This window comes from Carcharhinus amblyrhynchos, chromosome 3, assembly GCF_965287045.1.
Source record: "Carcharhinus amblyrhynchos chromosome 3, sCarAmb.v2.hapA, whole genome shotgun sequence".
Classification (NCBI taxonomy): Eukaryota; Metazoa; Chordata; class Chondrichthyes; order Carcharhiniformes; family Carcharhinidae; genus Carcharhinus; species Carcharhinus amblyrhynchos.
Window position 1 is genome coordinate 137,135,606 of NC_137326.1, and position 21,555 is coordinate 137,157,160.

At 46.3% G+C, this 21,555-nt stretch overlaps 1 protein-coding gene across 2 annotated transcripts in view; it reads left to right on the plus strand.

The window, feature by feature from the left end:
• The first annotated feature begins 2,029 nt into the window (after nt 1-2,029).
• The window catches only part of LOC145341169 (TRAF2 and NCK-interacting protein kinase-like), a 209,296-nt gene continuing 189,770 nt past the window's right edge, over nt 2,030-21,555 (plus strand). For both annotated transcript variants that reach the window (XM_080186088.1, XM_080186087.1), the window contains exon 1: nt 2,030-2,434. In XM_080186088.1, the coding sequence (XP_080042214.1) occupies nt 2,378-2,434 (57 nt within the window). In that variant the 5' untranslated portion in view covers nt 2,030-2,377. The remainder of the gene's footprint in view (nt 2,435-21,555) is intronic.

Consider the following 21,555-nt stretch of genomic DNA (forward strand, 5'->3'; position numbering starts at 1 on the left):
TGAACCTCGATTAAGTCACCTCTCATCCTCCTCCACTCTAAAGAGAAAAGCCCCAGCTCCCTCAACCTTTCCTCATAAGACTTACCCTCGAAACCAGGCAGCATCCTGGTAAATCTCCTCTGCACTCTCTCCAATGTTTCCACGTCCTTCTTATAGTGAGGTGACCAGAACTGCACACAATATTCCAGATGTGGCCTCACTAAGGTCCTGTATAGTTGCAGCATAACCACACGGCTCTTAAACTCAAACCCCATGTTAATAAACGCTAACACACTATAAGCCTTCTTCATGGCTTTATCCACTTGAGTGAATGGAGTGGTATGGACTTTGGTAAGGCACATGGGATCTGACAAGGTGGATTCATAATTGGCTTAGCGTTTGGACAGTAAGAAGTCTGACAACACCAGTTTTAAGTCTAACCGATTTATTTGATAGTAAACCCACAAGCTTTCGAGGTTTCCCTCTTCGTCAGGTGAATAGAGAATTCTGTCCGAGACAAACTGGTGTTGTCAGACTTCTTACTGTGTTTACCCCAGTCCAATGCCGGCATCTCCACATCATGAGGCCGCAGCTGGAGTAATGTGTGCAGTTTTGGTCACCGCACTTGCGCAAGGATATTTTGGCCTTGGAGGGAGTGCAGAGGAGGTTCTCTATGCTGATACCGGAGTTGAGGGGGTTGAGCTATGAAGAGAGGCTGAATAGACTGGGCTTGTACTCGTTAGAGTTTAGAAGGATGAGGGGGGATCTTATTGTGACGTATAAGATGTTGGAAGAGATGGATAGGGTAGAGGTGGAGAGGTTCATCCCGCTCAGAAAGGATAGCAGGACTAGAGGGCACAGCCTCAAGATAAGGCGGGGGGGGGCAGTTTAGAACAGAGTTGAGGAGGAACTTCTTCACTCAAAGGGTGGTGAATCTCTGGAATTCTTTGCCCGTTGAAGTGGTGGAGGCTGCCTCGCTAAATATATTTAAGACGCGGGTTGATAGGTTTTTGGTAGGCAAGGGGATTAAGGGTTATGGGGAGAGGGCGGGAAAGTGGAACTGATCCACTTCAGATCAGCCATGATCTTATTGAATGGCGGGGCAGGCTCGAAGGGCTGGATGGCCTACTCCTGCTCCTATTTTTTATGTTCTTATGACTATTAGCGTTTGGAGACAGAGGGTGGTGACAGACGGCTGCTTTAGTGACTGGAGGCCAGTGTCCAGTGGTGTTCCACAGGGGTCCGTGCTGGGCCCCTTATTGTTCATCATTTATATAAATGACATGGATGTGAGGCTTGATCTACATGATCCAAGCTGATTGGAGTGGGCATTGCTTCTCCTCCAAGGCTTGATCTCATTAGCCAAAAATTGCTTCAAATGAAGCTGAAATGTAACCTAATGATTTCAACTAAGTACAGCATGTCGATACTACACTCGATCTTAGCCAAAAGGCTGAGAGTTTAGATGGGCTTTTTGGTTGGCATGGACCGGTTTTGGGCTGAAGGGCCTGTCTTGGTGCCGTAGATTCTAAGACATGGATTCACATTCCACCCTGACAGCTGGTGGAATTTAACTCAACTCATGAATGAATCTGGAATTAACAGTTACTGTCAGTAATGCTGACTATAAAACCATTGATGATTGCGGTGGTAAAAGCCATCCGGCTCCTTTAGGGAAGGAAATCTGCCGTCCCCACCCCAGTCTGTCCGACATGTGACTGCAGTCCCAGGCAATGTGGTTGCTTCTTAAGTGGCCAGACAAGCCACAGTCTGTGTGTGCTCAAGGAACCGCAAGCCTGGCGTCGGTAACCTTTGATCAAAGTTCTGAATGTGTGTTCCCCCCTCCCCAAAGATGACGGGTCAAGTGTTGCAATCAGGTGCTTGGATAAGAGGTCCCTTCTCAGGGAGGGTGGTGTGTGTGTGGGTGGGTGTTTCCCCATTGATAATCCGCTCTGATAAAACTGGCTGAAGTCGCTTTAAGACGGGGCAGATTTTTTCTTCTGGAGAAGGACACGCGTGTTGTGGGCTATCTCCTCCCCGGATCCTGAGATTGGCAGGTTCTGCAGAGCTTGCTGTGTGTGCTTTATATTGTGTGGGCGCTTTTGTAGAGAGCAGTTGTTCTGAAAAGGACAGAATAAGATTGCAGTTTTTTTTTACCCCCCCCCCCTCTCTCTCCTGTGCCCCCCAGCAAAAAAAGAGAACAAATTAAAATAATTCCCTCTCTCTCTCTTCCTTGTTTTTTTTTGCAAAAAGTATAAAAGACCTGTCCGATTGATTGTTTGTCACTGAGCGGAAGGATATGTTTTAAATCGCTACAAGCTCAGCAGTGAAGAGAGGCGAGAGCAGAGAGAGAGAGAGAGGAGACTGAGCTACTGTGTCAGTTTGTAGTGAAATTAACATGGCGAGCGACTCTCCGGCAAGAAGCTTGGATGAAATCGACCTCTCGGCACTGAGGGTGAGTAACCCAGCACAGGGCATTCCTCGTACGAGTGGAGACATTCCTTGATTCCCGGAGATACATTGTTTCCCCCCCTCCTCCTCCTGTAGCACTGTCACAATATGTAACACTCTCCCAAATGTAGCAGCTGTTATGTACCCGCAATGTACAGATATCCCATCGTATTGTACACGAGAAAGGGTAAATGACACATTTTTTTCGGGTTGTGTATTTTTATGTCTCAAGTCCACTCTGACAAGCTTACTACTACACCCATGTCACAAATGAGTGGGGTAGAAATCTGAATCTGCTTCATTTTAAACAGCCTTCCATTCATTCATTGGATCCCTCTCCCATTCCTGCAGTGCAATGCCAATTGTTTTCAATTCAAGGCAGTTTTCTGGTCTGAGACGCCTTTCCTCTGTGTGTGTGTGTGTGTGTCTTCCTAAGCGTTTCATTGCATCTTTTACGGGCTCTCCGTTAGGATGTTGCGTTTAATGATTGCCCCCCTCTCTCTCTCTCTCGAATATTAATTGCTGCTTCTGGGAAGGATCCCCTGAATTTGAGATGGCTGGTTAGAGACGGGAGGGAGGGGGAGCCTTAGCAAGCACGGTACAGAAAAATACAGCTGGGTAGAAAGGGGGAGGGTAGAGAAACTGGGCCAGCAATATTGTGCTGCTTAATTCGACCCTAACAATAAACCCATTTACATCTGTGGAGGTGACTTGCTCAGGAGGAACTGTTTCATTTTTTTTAAAAAAAAGAGCTTTCAGATGAGAGGTGTGTTTCTGGAGATCAAAAGCCTCTGTGGTTATGGCCACTGGAGCTGTGAAATACTCATTAATGTAAAGCTTTGAAGGCAATGTGTCACTCAGGTTAAAAAAAATCACCATTTCGGTGAACCCAGGGGTCTGTCAAAACTTGGGACATTGGAGAGTTACCAGGGAGGGATAGTCATTTTAAATAACCTGCTGTGACCTCTCTTATTCAACCTTGTTGATTGTGTATCACCCTGCTCGGGTGTGTCTGGGGCAGAATTACAGGAGAAAGGAGTGGGGGTTGGGGGGGGTGGAAAGGGGGCAATGACCAGGCAGCGATTGGGGGGGGGAGAGAGTTGGACAGAGTGCTGGGGTTGGGTGGGGAACGAGTGATGGTGGTAAGGAGATGTTGACAGTCGCTGGCATGCCAGTTGTTGTAGATTTTTTTTGTTGCAGTGGTGAGACTGCCTTTGTTTAGTGTGTGTCTGCTTATGGAAAGAAAAATCTCATGTGGAGGCACTTCTGAGTTTTAATGTGGGGCTTTTGTTGCGAGTCTGCGAAAGGGCTATTCTGCTAATTATCTCTTGATTTGCTAGCAGTTCTGCTCCATAGCATTTTTGAACAGTGTCAATGCGCATGTGAGGGAAGGGGGAGGGGGGGAGAGATGGGTTCAGTGCCCTCTCCCAAATGCTGCTTGTGGCAAGTCTTTTTGTGGAGGGCCAGGACACCCGTACACAAGAATGTTGAGGTGCAGGTTCATGCAAAGCGCTTCTGTGAAGCAGATCTGCGCTTTGCCATTCCATGCCAAAAAAAATTTTACCATCTTTGTGTTCAAGCCTGTCCTCCTCTTATCCTTGTAACCTCCTTCAACCCTCTGAGAGGCAGTGGCATAGTGGTGTTCTCACCGTACTATTAATCCAGAAACTCCGCTAATGTTCTGGCGGCCCGGGTTCGAATCCCACCACAGCAGATGATGGAATTTGAATTCAATTTTAAAAATAAAAGCTGGAGTTAATAATCCACTGATGACCATGGAACCGTTGTTGGAAAAATCCGTCCGGTTCAGTGATGCCCTTTTAGTGCTGTCCTTACCTGGTCTGGCCTACGTGTAACTCCAGAGTCACAGCAACATGGTTGACTCTGAAATGACTGAGCAAGCCATTCAGTTGTTCAAGAAGGCAGCTCACCAGCATCTTCTCAAGGGCAACTAGGGATGGGCAATAAATGCTGGCCCAGCCAGCAACATCCATGTCCCAAAAATGAATCAGAATAAGAGGTCGCACCGCTCCCCCAATCCTTGCTTCCTGTGCATTTTAAATGCTCCACCATCACGTCTTCAGCTGCCAGGGTCTTCTCCCTCACTAACCCTTCCCACCTCCCTCTCCCCGCCCTTTCTTCTTTAAAAATAACAACACCTCTTTGACCAAGCTTTTGGTGGCCTATCCTATTGTGGCTGAGTGCCAAAGGTTGTCGGGTAATCAGTTCTGTGAACGGTGCCTTGGGATGTTTAACTAGATGAAAGGTGGCTACATAAATTCACAATGTTGTTCATTCTCCAATGTCCGTGTGTTGGGGCTATTGGTTCAGACATTCAAAGTTAGATTGAGATGATTGTTAAAGGGCTGCAGTGGTAGACTGGATAAATATGATTGGAGCTATTTGCTCATCTGAAGGGTAAATATCTACACAGTTTGCTTGGGACACCTGGCCTGTTTCAGTGCTGTGGCCGGTGTGTAGAGATGTCTGGTCGAGACTAATTGGGGGTGATGTGTGTTGGCCCATGTAGCCTGCCCAAGTCTGCATGTGAATCTTGGCTTGTTGGATGGAATGGGGGCGTATAACTGTTCCTGATAGCAGAACTATTCCATCCCATTTCTCAAGGCTTGCCAGCACGTTCAAGTTGTTTGGAAGAAGGCAGTAATGTCATGGAATGCTATTTGATATTGTATCTGAGATTGGCTATGTGCCTCGGAATGTGAAAATTACATGGCCAAAGTCCTCTATGGTTGGAGTTGCTGTACTCTGTTCGAACTTGTTTTGAATGTGTGGGTGGAATGGGAATTGAAATCTGTTCTCCTTGTTGTGAAGCGATGGTGGAACCTGGAGCAAGTCTCTGCCTGTCCTTCCTTGCAGATTAGTCAGATGATGTGTGGAAAGAAGAAGAAAAACCAGTTGCAAATCTCCCATATTCCAAATGAACAAAAATAAATCAATCAGCGGCCTAACAGGGTCAATACAAAGAGCATGTGGAACAAGCGGGGACCCTGGTTTGATTAAGGGTGAGCACAGTCTCGGGATTAGGGGTCAGTGGTTGAGGACTGAGATAAGGAGAAATCTCTTCACTCTGTCAATCCATACAGCTCTCTACCCAGAGGGTTGTGGGTATCCATTGTTGACACATTTAAGGCTAAGATTGGTTAGTACCGCAGCCTCACAGCGCCAGGGACCTGGGTTTGGTTCCAGCCTCAGGTCGCGGTGTGGAGTTTGCATGTTCTCCCTGTGTCTGTGTGGGTTTCCTCCTGCTGTCCAAAGATGTGCCCGTTAGGTTGGTTGGCCATGCTAAATTGACCCTTAATGTTAGGGGGTTAGCAGGGTAAATATGTGGGGCTACGGGAATAGGGACTGGGTGGGATTGTGGTTGGTGCAGTATCGATGAGCCGAATGGTCTCCTTCTGCACTGTAGGGATGCTATGGATTCTATGAAATGTTTTGGTGACTCAGGGAATTGAGGAGATGGGGAGCGGGTGGGAGGAGTTGAATTCTCACGTTGAATCATGATTGTGTTGGATGGTGGAGTAAGTTTGACATGTCCACCCCTCCTATCTCTCGTGTACTTGCAGCCTATGTTTTATTCATTGGTCTCACCCTAGTGTTTTGGGCATCATCACACTTGTCCTCTGAGGACCTTCAGTCTGACAGACTAACAGTGAATGTTCTTTCCATGGCTTTGACTATTTCCCTTGCAGTTGATGGTGGGGCCTGTTGGCCCTCTACAATTGGGAGGGGTTTTGTTTTGAAATCTCACAACCCATTACAAGGAGCGATGGGTGCAGTCACCCACAACCATCGGATTTCACCCTGGATTTCTGTGTCAGAGCGTCTGGTCTTCACACCCTGGGGTCTGCTAACTCAGAGGTGGGAATGGTCAAGCTAAAGGCACAGTTCATTGGCCCATGTGCCACTGCAGTCATGGGCTGGTGGGTAGAAGGGAAAATATCAGTGTTCCCGCACCGGATCGCAGTCCAGTGTGCACACGCGAAGATGTCCAAAGGAAGAACTTGCGTTGCTCTGGCACCTGTCATGAGTTTGGCAGTCACCAAAGCTTTTTGCAGTCACTTCAATATTATTGAAGTGTAGTCACTGTTACCATGTAGAAGACGTAGCACCCAATATGTGCACAGCAAGATCCCACCAACAAAACAACGTGGTAATGATCAGCCAATCGGTCTAGGTGATGTTGACCCAGGTTTTCTAACTGGTCCAAAGACACGAATCTATATTTCTGTGTCCAAACATCAATAATGGTGATGTCATTAGACACAATAGCACAAATCCATGTTTGTTATTGAGTCAGTTGACTGACTTTCTGTTTGGTATTGAGAAAGATTATGTTAGCCAGACGTTGACTCATTATAATATGACACACATGCATGTTTCTGGTGAGTTGTGGCTTCCTTTCATCGCGGGGAAACCTATTGCTTCACCTCCTAATCCATTAATTCACACTAAGACTGGAAATTGCGTTGGCTCTTTGCTTTGCGAGGTGACACGTGAATTTGTTTCTGTGCAGCGTTCTATCTGTAGCATGTGTGCATTGTTGTTCCTTCCTTCAGCCCTTCGTGGGGCGTGGTTAGCACTAACAAGACTGACACTTATTGTACATCCCTAATTGTCCTGTGAGAAGGTGGTGGAGCGCTGCATTCTTGAACTGCTGCTGTGTGTGTGAAGTGTAGGTACACCCAAGTTGCTGTTAGGAAGGGAATTCCAGATTTTTGAGTCCTGTAGGTGTTTTTGATACAACTGGTGGCTTGTCAGAGAGTAGTTAATGAACAATTGCAATATCATGGATCTGGGGGAGCCAGACATAGACCAGACTGGGTAAGGATGACAGATTAATTCCCTTGACTAATGGATATTTGCCAACCAGATGGGTTTTGAAGCAATTGAGCAGCTTTGTGGTCAGGTTAACTGATATGAGCTTTTTATTTATCAATTTATAACAGAATTCAAGTTTTTATATCAGGTTGGGATTAGAAATCTCATTCTCCAGGTTACAAGACTCCTTGGGTAGCTGATCTCTGCCAATGTGGTGATGTTGCAGATACTAGCATCAGCTTGACTGGTTGTGGACAGGGACAACTAAACCATGGATGAATGTAGCACCCTTCTTCACAGGGAAGCATGCAAGATTGCAGAGGGTGGAATGTGAAGCCAAGCCAGGAATGAGCTGGAATGAACATGTTACCTGCAGTCTTGACACAAAAACGCAACCTGAATGTTTCAGCAGCAGATAGGCCAAGACAAGTGTGAAGGCAGGCAATGCTACAAAGTGAAGATACGCAACTGGAAGCTCATCTTGGGGGTCAGATATGACACTGCAGTTGTGAGCCATCTGGTTAGTCTGGGACATGGAGGGCCATGGTTGTTGGGAGAAGAGGTTTTTTATTTGCTGGGACTGCAAAGCATGGCAAAAATCTTCCCAACATTTGGAGAAAATTTCTGCTCCTCCAGCACTGGATATCGGACCAGCAGCCTGGTCATTTGGAAGGTTTGACAGAAGTGCTGGTGTTGAGGTTGAGCTTGGGTGTTCTCAGTGTAAATGTTCAAGTTTCTCGGTGTCCAGTTCACTAACAATCTGTCCTGCTCCTTGCACGTCAATACTATGGTTATGGAAACCCACCAATGCCTCTACTTTCTCAGGAGGCTAAGGAACTTTGGCATGTCCACTATGATATTTTACTAATATTTACAGATGCACCATAAAAAGCATCGTTTTCAGATGTATCTCAGTTTGGTATGGTTCCTGCTCTGTCCAAGACTGCAAGAAACTACAAAGGGTCATGGATGAAGCCCAGTCTGTCACGCAAACCAGCCGCCCAACCATTAACTCTGTCTACACTTCCTGCTGCCTTGGTAAAGCAGTCACCATAATCAAGGATTCCAGTCACCCGGGACATGTTCTCTTCCACCTTCTGTTGGGAAAAACAATACAACAGTCTGAGATCACACACCAACTGACTCAAGAACAGCTTCTTCCCTGCTGCCATCAGGAATGGACCTACCATATGTTCAGTTGGTCTTTCTGTTCACCCTATCTGTCCCTGCTACACTATATTCTGCACTGTCTCTTTTAGAGACAGTTGTGGGACTATTGAAATGATTTTTGCTGCGCGCCAACTTCAGGAGAAGTGCCAGGAGCAGAATCGCGAGCTCTAAACAATCTCTGACTTCACGAAAGCCTTCGACAGTGTCAGCTGACAAGGCGTGGGGAGGATCATGTCAAAGTTTGGCTGCCCCCCCATTCATATGGTTCACCAGTTCCATGATGGCCAGAGTACTGGATGGCGGAGAATCCTCTGAGGCGTTCCCAGTCACCAGTAGTGTCAAACAGGGCTGTGTGCTCGCACCCACACTGTTCAGCATGATGTTTACTGCTGTGCTGAACGATGCCTTCCAGGACAGTGTTGCTGGAATCAGCCTCAAGTACAGAGTGGATGGGAAGATCTTCAACCTGAGGAGACTTCAAGCTATTACCAAAGTGAAGCAGACTGTTCTGAGAGATTTCCTCTTTGCCGATAACTGCACCCTGTATGCTGGCTCAGAGCCAGGGATGCAAGTCAGTATGGACAAATTTTCCACAGCTTGTGACAACTTTGAACTCACCATCAACATTAAAAAGACCAAAGTCATGCACCAGCCTGTTCCTCGTGCGCCATACACAGAACCCATAATCACCAATCAAAGGGCAGAAATTACAGGCACTGGACCAGTTCACTTATCTTGGCAGCACCCTCCCTCTCAAGCAGTGACTATTGACACAGAAGTTAAGCAGAACTTGCCTTTGCTATTCTGCAGTTTCGGTAGACTGTGCTCCACTGTATGGGAACGATGAGGAATTGGCCCAGTAACAAAACTGAAGGTCTACAGCGCCGTGGTACTCACTACCCTCCTGTATGCCTGTGAAATGTGGACTGTGTATCTAAGGCATGCAAGACAGCTCAGACATTTCCCATGACTTGTCTTTGTAGAATATTGCACATCAGACAAAGCACCAGACACTGAAGTTCTCTCTAGAGCAAGTCTACCACCAGTCCACACACTGCTGATGAGAGCACAGACCCAGTGGGCAGGTCATGTCATCTGTACGCTGGATGAGTGCATACCCAAGCGGCTCCTTTTTGGGGAACTCTCTCTGCTGGAAGACGCTCGCATGGGGGGCAGAAGAAACGTTACAAAGACATGCTGAAGGCCTCCCTGAAGTCAGTTGATGTAGACATTGATCACCTGGGAAATGCTGGCACAAAACTGCCCTACCTGGCACTGCCTCATCCACAAGGGCTGTCAAACAACGTGCATTGCTGAAGCACAGCTTAAGTGCGAGCTGCGCAAGTCCAGAGCCACCAGTGCAACAACTACAGTGTCTACACGTCTGCCCAATATATACCAGGACATTTCCATGCCTGAATTGGCCCTGATCAGTCGTCATCAGACACACTGCAACCAGCCTCAATGATTAATGGTGTTGAGGTCCTCATTGACGATGGACGGACAACCTGCAACACTATATTCTTCACTGACTCTCTTCCTTCTCCCCGTGTACTCTATGAAGAGTATGTTTTGTCTGTATAGCAATACTTTTCACTGTATACCAATACATGTGACAATAATAAATCATATGTGGAAACTATTACTGTGTTCTCGGATGACGTTGCCGAGGGTATCATATAGATGAGAAATAGGAAGGGGTCAAAGATGGATCCTTGGGGGACACCAGGATGAATGATGCAATTGTTTGACCCAACTGCTCTGTACCAGTGCTTTTTTTAAGATCACAAACCTTCTCTTGCCCGGTGACAATATCCTTCTATTCTTTTCTTTTTCTTCCTGTGTCTGTCCAGCTTCCCCTTAAATGTATCTATCCTCTTCACTGCAGCTGCTTTGTTATAATAAAGTTCACATTCTGACTGCTGTCTGCTTGAAAGCAAAGTTTCTCATGAATTCCCTGATGGATTTATTTGTGACTGTCGTATATTTATGGCCAATAGCTTTGAGCCCACCCTGTAGTTACTCCATTGAGCTCTTGCACAATTCTAAACGATCGGGTCCCTCCCTCCATCTCCTGTTTCTTAAAGAAAAGAGACTATTCAGTCCTACCTAATAGTTATATCCTTTCTTTTCTGCTACGAGTTATATCCTTTTTATAATTACACGGACCAGAACTGCACAGTGTACAAGATTAATCTCCTAGACACTGCTGCAAACAAACTGGGCAGAATAATCAGTGGGTTTTCAAGATTTGTATGATTTTTCTCAGCTACTGGAGGAAAGGTACAGGGAAAACTGTCCGCTGGACCTAACAGCCTTCACCCTACTGGCTGCAGAGAGAGTCGATGCATTAGTTCTGACTTTCCAAGATCCCAGAGAAGACGGGATTGGAAAGTCGCGAATGCATTGCCTCTATTCAAGACAGTAGGGATCTCCCAGGCCAGTTAGTCTAGCTTCTGTCAGGGAAAATGCTAGAATCAGTTATTAAGGAGCTAACAGCAAGGCGTTTAGAAAATTATAATACAATCTGGCAGAGTCAGCATGGTTTGGTGAAAGGGAAATCATGTTTGACTAATTTATTCATGTTAAGTACAAAGGGGAATCTGTAGATGCGGTGTACTTAAATTTCCAGATGGCTTTGGATTGACAGTGTGCCACATCAAAAGTCACTTCACAAAATAAGAACTCATGGGTGGCACAGTGGTTAGCACTGATATGGTGCAGTGCCAAGGACCCAGGTTAGGCCTTGAGTGACTGTGTGGAGTTTGCACATTCTTTCCATATGTGTGGGCTTCCTCTGGGAGCTTTGACTTTTTCTCCCGCGGTCCAAAGATGTGTAGTCTTGGTGGATTGGCCATGCCACATTGCCGCTTGGTGTCCAACAAATGTGTGGGTTTGGTGGATTGGCCATGGTAATTGCAGGGGGATAAGGTGGAGTTTGTGGAATTCTCTTCCCCAGTTGGCAGTGGACACTGGGTCATTGAATATGTCCAAGGCTGAGTTAGAGCAAAGAGCAACACAGCACAGGAAACACCCTTCGGCCCTCCAAGCCTGCGCTGCTCATTGGTCCAACTAGACCATTCTTTTGTATCCCTCCATTCCCGGTCTGCTCATGTGACTATCCAGATTGTTAATCCGTCAGAGTCGAGGCCCTGGGGGAGGTCAGACTGGAAAGTGCGGGTTAGGGCACCATTAGATTAACTATGTTCTTATTGAATGGTGGAATAGGCTTGAAGGCCTGAAGGTCACTTCTGGTTCCCTATTCGTGTCTCCTTTTGAGAATGTAGGCACAGGAAGAGGTCATGGAGTCTCTCGAACCAGCTCAGTCATTCCCTGAGAACATGGCTACTTGAAGACCATCCCCCTCCTTCCCCTATATCGCTTAATACCTCTGAACACCAAATCTAACAACAACAACTTGTATTTATACGGCACCTTTTTAGTGTGATGAGCCATCCCAAGGTGCTTCACAGGAGCATTACAAATCAAAGTGTGGCACTGAGCTTCATAAGGAGATCCTTGGGGTAAAGAAGTGTTTAAAGGAGGAAAGGGAGATGTGGCGAGGAAATTGAACAGTCTGGAGCCTAGGCAACTGAAGACACGGCCACCAGTGATGGAGCAATGTGATTGGAAATGCGATATGGTGGAGGGATTTTGGGGGGCGGGGGTGAGACCATGAAGGGATTTGAAAATGAGGATGTGAATTTTAAAATCAAAACCTGAATCAGTCCCAGATTTAAAACTAACAACTGATCTAGGATCGTTTTTTTTTATCTTTTCCAGTGAAGATTCCCAAACATTGATCAACCTTTGCATGTAAAAGGCTTTTTCCCAAATTTTGTTCCTGAAAAGATCTGGCTCTAATGTTTAGATCACACCTGCCCAAGGCTGGGATTTTCTGCTCCCGTTCACATTGAGTAGATTTGCCGGTGAGAATGGAAAATATCGTGAGAAGGCGATGTTTTCCGTCGCTGTAACTGCAGGATGTGACCGTACCCCCCCCCATTGTAGTAAATGAGTGTGTCATTATCGGGCCCACACACTGGAATCCCAACCCCTCACCCCCCATGCATCCACGTTGACACGATATCTGAGAGACCACCAGAGAGAGACAGACAGCGGTGTGTCAGAAGATAAGCTCAGATGAAGAATGTTTCCAGGGTCTGGGTGACCATAACTTCCAGGTGAACCCTGTGGGCAGGATTACCCTTTATTACAGTCCCTGGTTCAAAGTGCTGAGGTCATAAGAACATAAGAACATAAGAAATAGGAGCAGGAGTAGGCCATCTAGCCCTTCGAGCCTGCCCCACCATTCAATAAGATCATGGCTGATCTGTCGTGGCTCAGTTCCAGCTTCCCGCCCTCTCCCCATAACCCTTAATCCCCTCTCTTATCAAAAACCCATCAACCCGCGTCTTAAAAATATTTAGCGAGGCAGCCTCCACCACTTCAACGGGCAGAGAATTCCAGAGATTCACCACCCTTTGAGTGAAGAAGTTCCTCCTCAACTCCGTTCTAAACCGCCCCCCCCTTTATCTTGAGGCTGTGCCCCCTAGTCCTACTGTCCTTTCTGAGCGGGAAGAGTCTCTCCACCTCTATCCTATCCATCCCATTCATCATCTTATACGTCTCAATGAGATCTCCCCTCATTCTTCTAAACTCCAACGAGTACAAGCCTAGTTTATTCAGCCTCTCCTCATAGCTCAACCCCCTCAACTCCGGTATCAGCCTAGTAAACCTCCTCTGCACTCCCTCCAAGGCCAAAGGCGAAGTAGAAGCTGCTTTTTAACCAATTGCCATGCTATAAGGTTAAAAAGTCACCATTGCCATCGGCACTGTTCTTCCCATCCAACATCAGACTTTGCCAATATTGGAGAAAGTCCCAGTCTCTGACTTTCCATCTTTTATCTTCTCCTTGGCGCTTTACATTTTGCTCAACTTTCCTAATTCCTGTGGCCACATCCCGAGTTTGTGATCTCTTCTCATGAATTAATCCTTGGAGTCCATGTTTCACGGGAATCTATGCTGCACTCCCACCAAGGCCCGTCTGTCTTTCGTAAGGTGGGGTGTCTAGACCAGTTCACCCTATTTCAGGTGTGGTCTAACCAGGGCTTTGTGTGGCTGAAGCTGCTCTTCCACCTCCTTATGTTCCAATCTACTGCTTGTGTAGGCCAGCACTCCATTCATCTCCCTCATCATGTCCTTTTCAGTCTTTTTACCAGGATCCCCAAGTCTCTTTGGATAATTTCTGTTTCTTGCCCTTTGCCATTTGGAAAGTGTCTTCTTCTGGCCTTTTTGGGTCAAAAGTGGTTGATCTCACACTTGTCTTTAGTTTCCACAGTTTTTCTGAATCTATCAGTGTGTCTGTCACGTGAAGCTCCGATCTGCACTGCTCTCAATGCAGCCTACCCTGCATCATTGGCAGGGTTGAGTATGTGGTTTTCGTAACTATTAGCTAATTTGGGAATAAATAAGATGAATTGTTAAGGCCTTAACATAGATCCTGGGAGTTTGAAGAAACCTCCCCATTGCTTACATTGAGGAGCAGGAGAATTCCAAGCAAATTGCTCACACTTTGTGGTTTTTTTTTAACAATAATTGAAATACTTTTTGTAACAAGCAGCTCGCTGACAGGGATTGGAAGTCTGGACCCTCAGATTAAAAATCTGATGCTCTACTGACTGAGCTACATGGGCTGCCACTGGTCACGTTCTGCCAATTGGAGTCCCTGTCAATTATCCCAACTCTGTATCCTGCTGATTTGATTTAATTTATTTTTGTCACATGTATTAACCATTATAATGAAAAGTATTGTTTCTTGTCTGTTACACAAAGCATACCGTTCGTAGAGAAGGGAAGGAGAGAGTGCAGAATGTAGTGTTACAGTCTTGGCTAGGGTATAGAGAAAGATCAACTTAATGTGAGGTAGGTGTCTTCAAAAGCCTGACAGCAGCAGGGAAGGAGCTGTTCTTGAGTCGGTTGGCACGTGACCTCCAGACTTTTGTATATTTTTGTTCTGACAAGGTTCCTGTCAAGGGCAGCAGTTTCCCTTTTGATTGCACGAGCTTCATCTTGAACTAACAGTCACTCCATGTTATCAGTTGTCTTCTCGCAGTCCATGTAAATAAGATCCACTGATATTTCCCTGTTACTGCAGTCCCCTGCAGGTTTACAAGGTATGATCCGTCCTGTATAGCTTCTTGCTGCCTCCCTCAGATCAGCTGAAAGGCGTTTAATCGCTTGTTTGATTTAAATATCAAGAGTTAGAGTTAACCAGAGTAGTTTGATTTGACAGACCTGAGCATTCCAATTGGCTAAAAGAGTGATACAAGGTGAGGAGCTAGGAGGACGGATGAGTTGGGAGAGGTTGGTTCCAGCTGGTGGCAATATGTTAAATCTGGAGGAAAATGTAAATCATTCCTAAGACTGGCGCAGTGCCATGTGAGAGCTCAGTTGGAACAGTTGAAGAGCATATTGGTGTTGTGCTTACTGAGTCCAGTTATAAAACTCAACTGGACTCACCACATAAACACAGTGGCGTCAAAAGCAGGTCAGAGGCTGGGAATACTGCGGTGAATAACTCACCTCCTGACTCTCCAAAGCCTATCCATCATCCACAAGGAACAAGTCAGGAGTGTGATGGAATACTCCCTACTTGCCTGGATGGGTGCAGCTCCAACAACACTCAAGAAGCTCAAGACCATCCAGGACAAAGCAGCCCCGCTTGATTTGGCATCACATCTACAAACATTCAATCCCTTCACTAGCAATGCTCAGTAGCAGTGGTGTTTACTATCTACAAGATGCACTGCAGCAATTCACCAAAAATCCTTGGACAGCACCTTCCAAATCCATGACCATGTCCATCTAGAAGGACAAGCTCAGCAGGTACATGGGAACACCACCATCTGCAGGTTCCCTTCCAAGTCACTCACCATCCTGACTTGGAAATATATCACCATTCCTTCACAGTCGCTGGGTCAAAATCCTGGCATTGTGGGTCAACCCACAGAACATGGACTGCAGCGATTCAAGAAGGCAGCTCACCACCACCACCTCAAGGGGCAACTAGGAATGGGCAATAAATGCTGGCCAGCCAGCGACACCCATGTCCCATGATTGAATAAAAAAACACTGTCTGTACCAGGATTGCCAGCCTTCCTGGAGTGTTCCTTTGAATATTTCCCTCTATATAAAAATTTGAGGACAAAGGTTGTTTGGCAGACAGCCAAGCATCATCCAATTGGATGATGCATCTTGTTGGTTTAGGAAGACAGTGTGTCATGAGGGTAGGCCAACTAATGGCTGGAACATGGGGGCAAGTCCTGATGAAAGCTCCAGGGATATGTTGATAATCACAGTTATTAACTGTACTCTCAATTCCAGCTGTAGAGAGATTTGAAGTCAAGATTGCAGTGGCTGAGTGGTATTATTGCTTGACTAACAATCCACATACCCAGGGTAAAGTTTTGAGGCCCTGTGTTCAAATCCCACCACAGCAGCTGGTGAACTTAAAGGTCTAATGGTGACTGTCAAAAACCCACCTGGTTCACTGATGTCCTTTCGGGAAGGAAATCCTTACCCGGTCTGTCCCACATGTGATTCCAGAGCCACAGCAATGTGGATGACTCTTAACTAGCCTCCAAAGTGGCCTGGGTAAACAAATTTGCTCAAGGGATTGGCAAACGCTGGCCTAGCCAGTGACATCCCACAGTCTTGTGGAAGAATATTTTGAATACAAGAGGTCAGACCTGGAGAGGTGACGAGCCTCAGGTTCAGAATTTGGTTTGGCTGTGGATAGGTTTTGGAGTTTGCCTTGAGCTGCCAACTCTGGCTTTGATGCATTCTTGGAAATTTTGGAGCAGCTGGCCGTCTGTAACCAGTGCGTCTGGCCGTCTTGCTAATAATTTATCAACAGGTAAGTAAAAGATAAACAAAGGTGTGGGGCAGGGGGAGGAATGAAGTCTCCTGGGTTTTTGCTTTCAGTATTGCCTCCAGGATAAACCTGCAGGATTGGCCACACGGGTTGCGAAAGGGAAGAGTAATTCGGAACCCATTTGCTTGTTGTGACTGTAGGTTTGGTAGCAAAGACACCCTGTTTATATCTGAGAGGTTTGTGTGCAACGCTGGTGAACTGTTGCAGTCAATATGTGTGTAATGTATGAGACCCAACTTGTTGCTGACAATGGACCCAATTTGAGGAATGTTCTTCTGTTGTTTGAACAACCACTCATAAAAACCTTCAGTGTGAGGCACCTTTGTCAAGGAGCTAGGCTGAGTGGTGAGCAGAAAGGCACATAAACAAACACAAACAGTAGGCCACAATGGGAGAGTTGGAGGTGACGGAAAGTGCCATAGTTGACTCTGAGGCTAAAAGAGTCAATTTTTTTTAAAGTTTGTTTATTAGTCACAAGGAAGGCTTACATTAACTGCAGTGAAGTTACTGTGAAAATCCCCTATTCGTCACACCCTGGCGCCTGTTTGGGTACACTGAGGGAGAATTTAGCACGGCCAATGCACCCTAACCAGCACGTCTTTCGGACTGTGGGAGGAAACCAGAGCACCCGGAGGTAACCCATGGAGAGAACATGCAGACTCCACACACGGAGTGACCCAAGCCGGGAATCGAGCCCGGATCCCTGGCACTATGAGGCAGCAGTGCTAATCATTATGCCAAATTAAGTTTACTTATTATTGTAATTTATTTATATGTAAGTAGGTTTACATCAACGTTGCCATGAAGTTACTGTGAAAATTATATTCTCACGTTGAATGGACTAGGGTTGCCTTGAGTGTGGAATATTATGGGGTGAGCTAATTGCGTTGATATGGGGAAGCTATTTCTTTGGGGATAGTGGGGAAAATGTCCAGGCATATATTAAAATTTAGAGCTAGAATTAGAATGGATATAAGGGGCTGAATGGCCTCCTCGTGTTGGTGTGGTTCATTAGAATCCAAATTGCATTGCCTGCATCTTTATTCAGCAGAATGACCAATTTCTTGAATGATAAAGTTTCCATTAATGAATGATGCTGCAATTTGCCTTTTTTTTTCTGTCTTGACTGATCCTTTCTGAAGGCTTGTTAGATTCATGATCAATTTATTACCGTTCAGATCTGATGGGGATAAGGAAGGCCGCAGAGGATAGCGTTTGCAGCTGGAGATGGTGTAGGAGAGAAAGCGGCCTGATGAATTGAGGGTGTGGGATCTGGAAGAGGAAAATTAGCTCTCCGATTTCTAGCCCACCATTTCAATTGGATCACTGCAGATCTTGACAGATCTTTGTTCCATTTCCTTGCCCAAGAAAAATCTCAGTTGTGAAAATCTCTGACCCCGGGGAGGGTCAACGAGATCTGGATTTCTACAATCCTTTTGTGTGGAAAACTGGTTCCTGATTTTGTTGCTCGTAAAAAGAGTTATCTATTCAGGTGGTACTGGGACAGAGATTCTGTCTGTCAGGAACGATTTGAGCTTGATGGTCTTGTTTGCTGGAGCGAGACATGGTGATCTGATATTTTTAATTCATGGGATGTGGGTGTTGCAGTGAATGCTGCCAGTCCTTGTCCTTCAGAGTGCAGAATGAGTCACTGACTGCAGTCTGTGTGGTGTACAGCTGTTAGGGCAGAATTTTGACCCAGCAATGATGAAGAGAAGGGGGTGAGTTGGGGAGGGGGGACTGCAGGGGGTAGTGTTTCTATCTGTGTTTTTAGCACATGTTCTTCGAGGGTTTTAGAGATTTGGGGGTTGGGAAGATGCTGATGAAGTAGCATTGCATGGGTCCAGTGGGGTTGTACAGTGTCACAATGGTTAGCACTGCTGCCTCACAGCGCCAGGGACCCGGGTTCGATTCCCAGCTTGGGTCACTATCCGTGTGGAGTTTGCACATTCTCCTTGTGTCTGCACGGATTTCCTCCGGGTGCTCCGGTTTCCTCCCACAGTCTGAAGATGTGTGGGTTAGGCAAATTGGACATGCTAAATTGTCCCTCAGTGCCAGGGGATTTGCTAGGGTAATTGCATGGGGTTACGGGAATAGGGCCTGGGTGGGACTGTGGTCGGTGCAGACTTGATGGGCCGAACTCCTCCTGCTCTGTAGGGATTCTGAGTGGCTGCAGATGGTACACACTGAGCATTGGTGGTGGAGGGCGCGGATGTTTTAATGCAGTCCCAGGGGTTCCAATCAAGCGGGGCTGCTTTGTCCTGAATGGTGTTGAGTTACATGAGTGTTGTTGGAGCTGCACCCATCCAGGCAAGTGAGGAGTATTCCATCACACTCCTGACTTGTGCCTTGTAGATGATGGACAGGCTTTGGAGGGTCAGGAGGTGAGTTACTCTCTGCAGGATTCCCAGCCCCTGATGCTGCTGTGGTAGCCACAGTATTTTTATGGCTAATCCAGTTCAGTTTCTGGTCAAAGATAACCCCACCGTGAAGAACCTTGGGACATTTAAATACCTTTTAAAGCACTGTATAAGTGCACATTGCCATCCAAACCCTTTCATGATGACAGACTAAGTTTGTCAGCCAATATTTCTATTGAAGGTTTTGGCATGCAGTGGTAGCATATGGCTTGTTCCTGCATCAGAAGGCACAGTGTGTGATCTTCAGGAGTTGACTGATGTCATTCCCCTCGCTTCCCATTGAAACCTGCTTTAGTCCAGGTAACCTGAATCCTGTGCGTTTGGCAGCAGCCAGTATTTGTAACGTAATGTCCCCGGTGAGACAGTTGAGGAGTGGATTGGGCGTCCTCCTCCTCTGAGTTCCTGTGTTGCGCTAACTCGGTGCCAGGCTGAGAAGTGGAAGGAGCAGACCTGCAGGAACTGAGGGGATGGAGCTCTCAGGAAAGGTTGAGAAAACTGGGTACCTTTTTTTTCTCTCTTGGGAGCAGAGCTGATTTGAGGAAGGGGCTTGCTTTCGTGGGATGTGGAGAAACCTTGGGGGTGAGTCCAGAACTATGATGAAAAACGCTGGGGGTGCAGGAAATTGGGAGTAAAACAACAGAAAATAGTGTGAATGTTCAAAAGGTTCCGCGGCATCTCGAGAGGGAGACAATTAATATTCCCGACTAATAACCTTTTCCTGGAACTGGGAGACATCAGCGATTTTTACCAAGTGCAAAGGTCAGAAAAGGGGTCTATCATTGGGTGAGATCTGAAAAGGGATGATGGCACAAATAAAACTAAAGACTTGCATTTCAATAGCACCTGATGATCGTGGGCCATCCTGAAATGCTGGACAGCCTGATGAAGTAGTGTTTGGAATCTGAATTATCTAAAACTTTGGTTAGGTCACATTTCGAGTATTGTGTACAACACTCCAGAAGTGACCTAACCAAAGGAAGGATGTTGATGCATAGGAGATTCACCAGGATGTTGCCTGGTGTGGGGAGTTTTAGTCATGAAGAGAGATTGTTTTCCTTGGAGCAGAGGAAAGTGGGTGAGGGGGGGGAAGCATAGAGGAGTTGTATAAAATTTATGAGGAGCATAGGGTAGACTTTTCCCCTTCAGAGAGGGCTCAATGACCAGGGAGTATATTTAATGTAAGGGGCAGGAGGTTTAGAGGGGATGTGAGGAAAAACTTTCTCATCTAGAGGATGCAGGGAATCTGGAACTCACTGCCTGCGAAGGTGGTGGAGGCAGAGACCCTCATACAAGTGTGAGGCATTGCACTTTTGGTAGAACATACAAGGTAAATGGTAGGACACTGAAGAGTGCAGCAGAACGGAGGGATCTGGGAATACAGATACAGAATTCCCTAAAAGTGGTGTCACAGATGGATAGGGTTGTAAAGAGTGCTTTTGGTACATTGGCCTTTATAAATCAAAGTATTGAGTATAAGAGTTGGAATTTTTCTTTTTTCTTTTCATTCACAGGTTTTAAGTTGGTCCGCCTTGTCTCCAATGAGGGGCATACACACGATGGGTCGTACTTGGGCTGCTCTTGGTTGTGAGATTGGCCTAGTGCTTCATGTCATTACTGTGTGCCTAAACTGGACCAGATACTGGGCAAGATGACAGCTCAGTGAGTATCACTGATTGCTGTGCAGACACATGGATTTGGGCCGGTGTCTGTGGGAGTTTGCGCATTCTCCCCGTGCTTGCGTGGGTTTTCTCCGGGTGCTCCGGTTTCCTCCCACACCCCAAAGATGTGCTGTTAGGCTGATTGGCAGGAATAAATTGTCCCTAAATTAGTTTTCCCTCAATGTGGATGGCCATAAAACATTAGACAAGGGTCATAGGTGGAAGGGTGGTGTTAAGATGGCGGCGCGGGCTCGTTGGGCCAAAGGGCCTGTTTTCCCGGGCTGTTTTTGTTCTTTTGTTCTTTGTTTGGAATGTTATGGTGAGGTTATATAAGGCATTGGTGAGGCTGAATTTAGAGTATTGTGTGCAGTTTCGGTCACCGAGTTACAGGAAGGATGTAAATAAGATTGAAAGAGTTCAGAGAAGGTTCACACGGATGTTACCAGGAGTTGAGAGGCTGAGTTACAGAGAGATTGAATAGGTTAGGACTTTATTCCCTGGAGCGTAGAAGAATGAGGGGAGATTTGATAGAGGTGTATAAGATTTTGATGGGTATAGATAGAGTGAATGCAAGCAGGCTTTTTCCACTGAGGCTAGGGGGGGAAAAAAAACTAGAGGACATGGGTTAAGGGTGAAAAGTTCAAAGGGAATATTGGGGTGGGGGGGGGGGGTGCTTCTTCACAGTGGTGGGAGTGTGGAATGAGCTGCCAGACGAAGTGGTGAAATGCAGGCTCACTTAACATTTAAGAAAAACTTGGACAGGTTATTCCAATCCCCATCCCACATGGATGAGATGTGCAGGTCAGTGGGACTAGGCAGAGAAATGGTTTGGCACAGCCAAGAAGGGCCAGTAGGCCTGTTTCTACGCTGTGGTCCTCTATAGTTCTATAATATTCAGCATTTAGATGTGCACTTGCAAGTGGTGGAAAATGAGAAGAATAGTTAAATGGTTTATTTTTTGCTAGCACAGATACAATGGGCCAAAGGGCCTTTTCTGTGCTGTGTGTATTCTCTCTGATTTGCTGTTTTCTCTTGGCTGGTAAGGCCAGTCTTTGTCATGTAGATAACACAGAAGCAACTTGTGCAAAGCAAGTTTCCACAA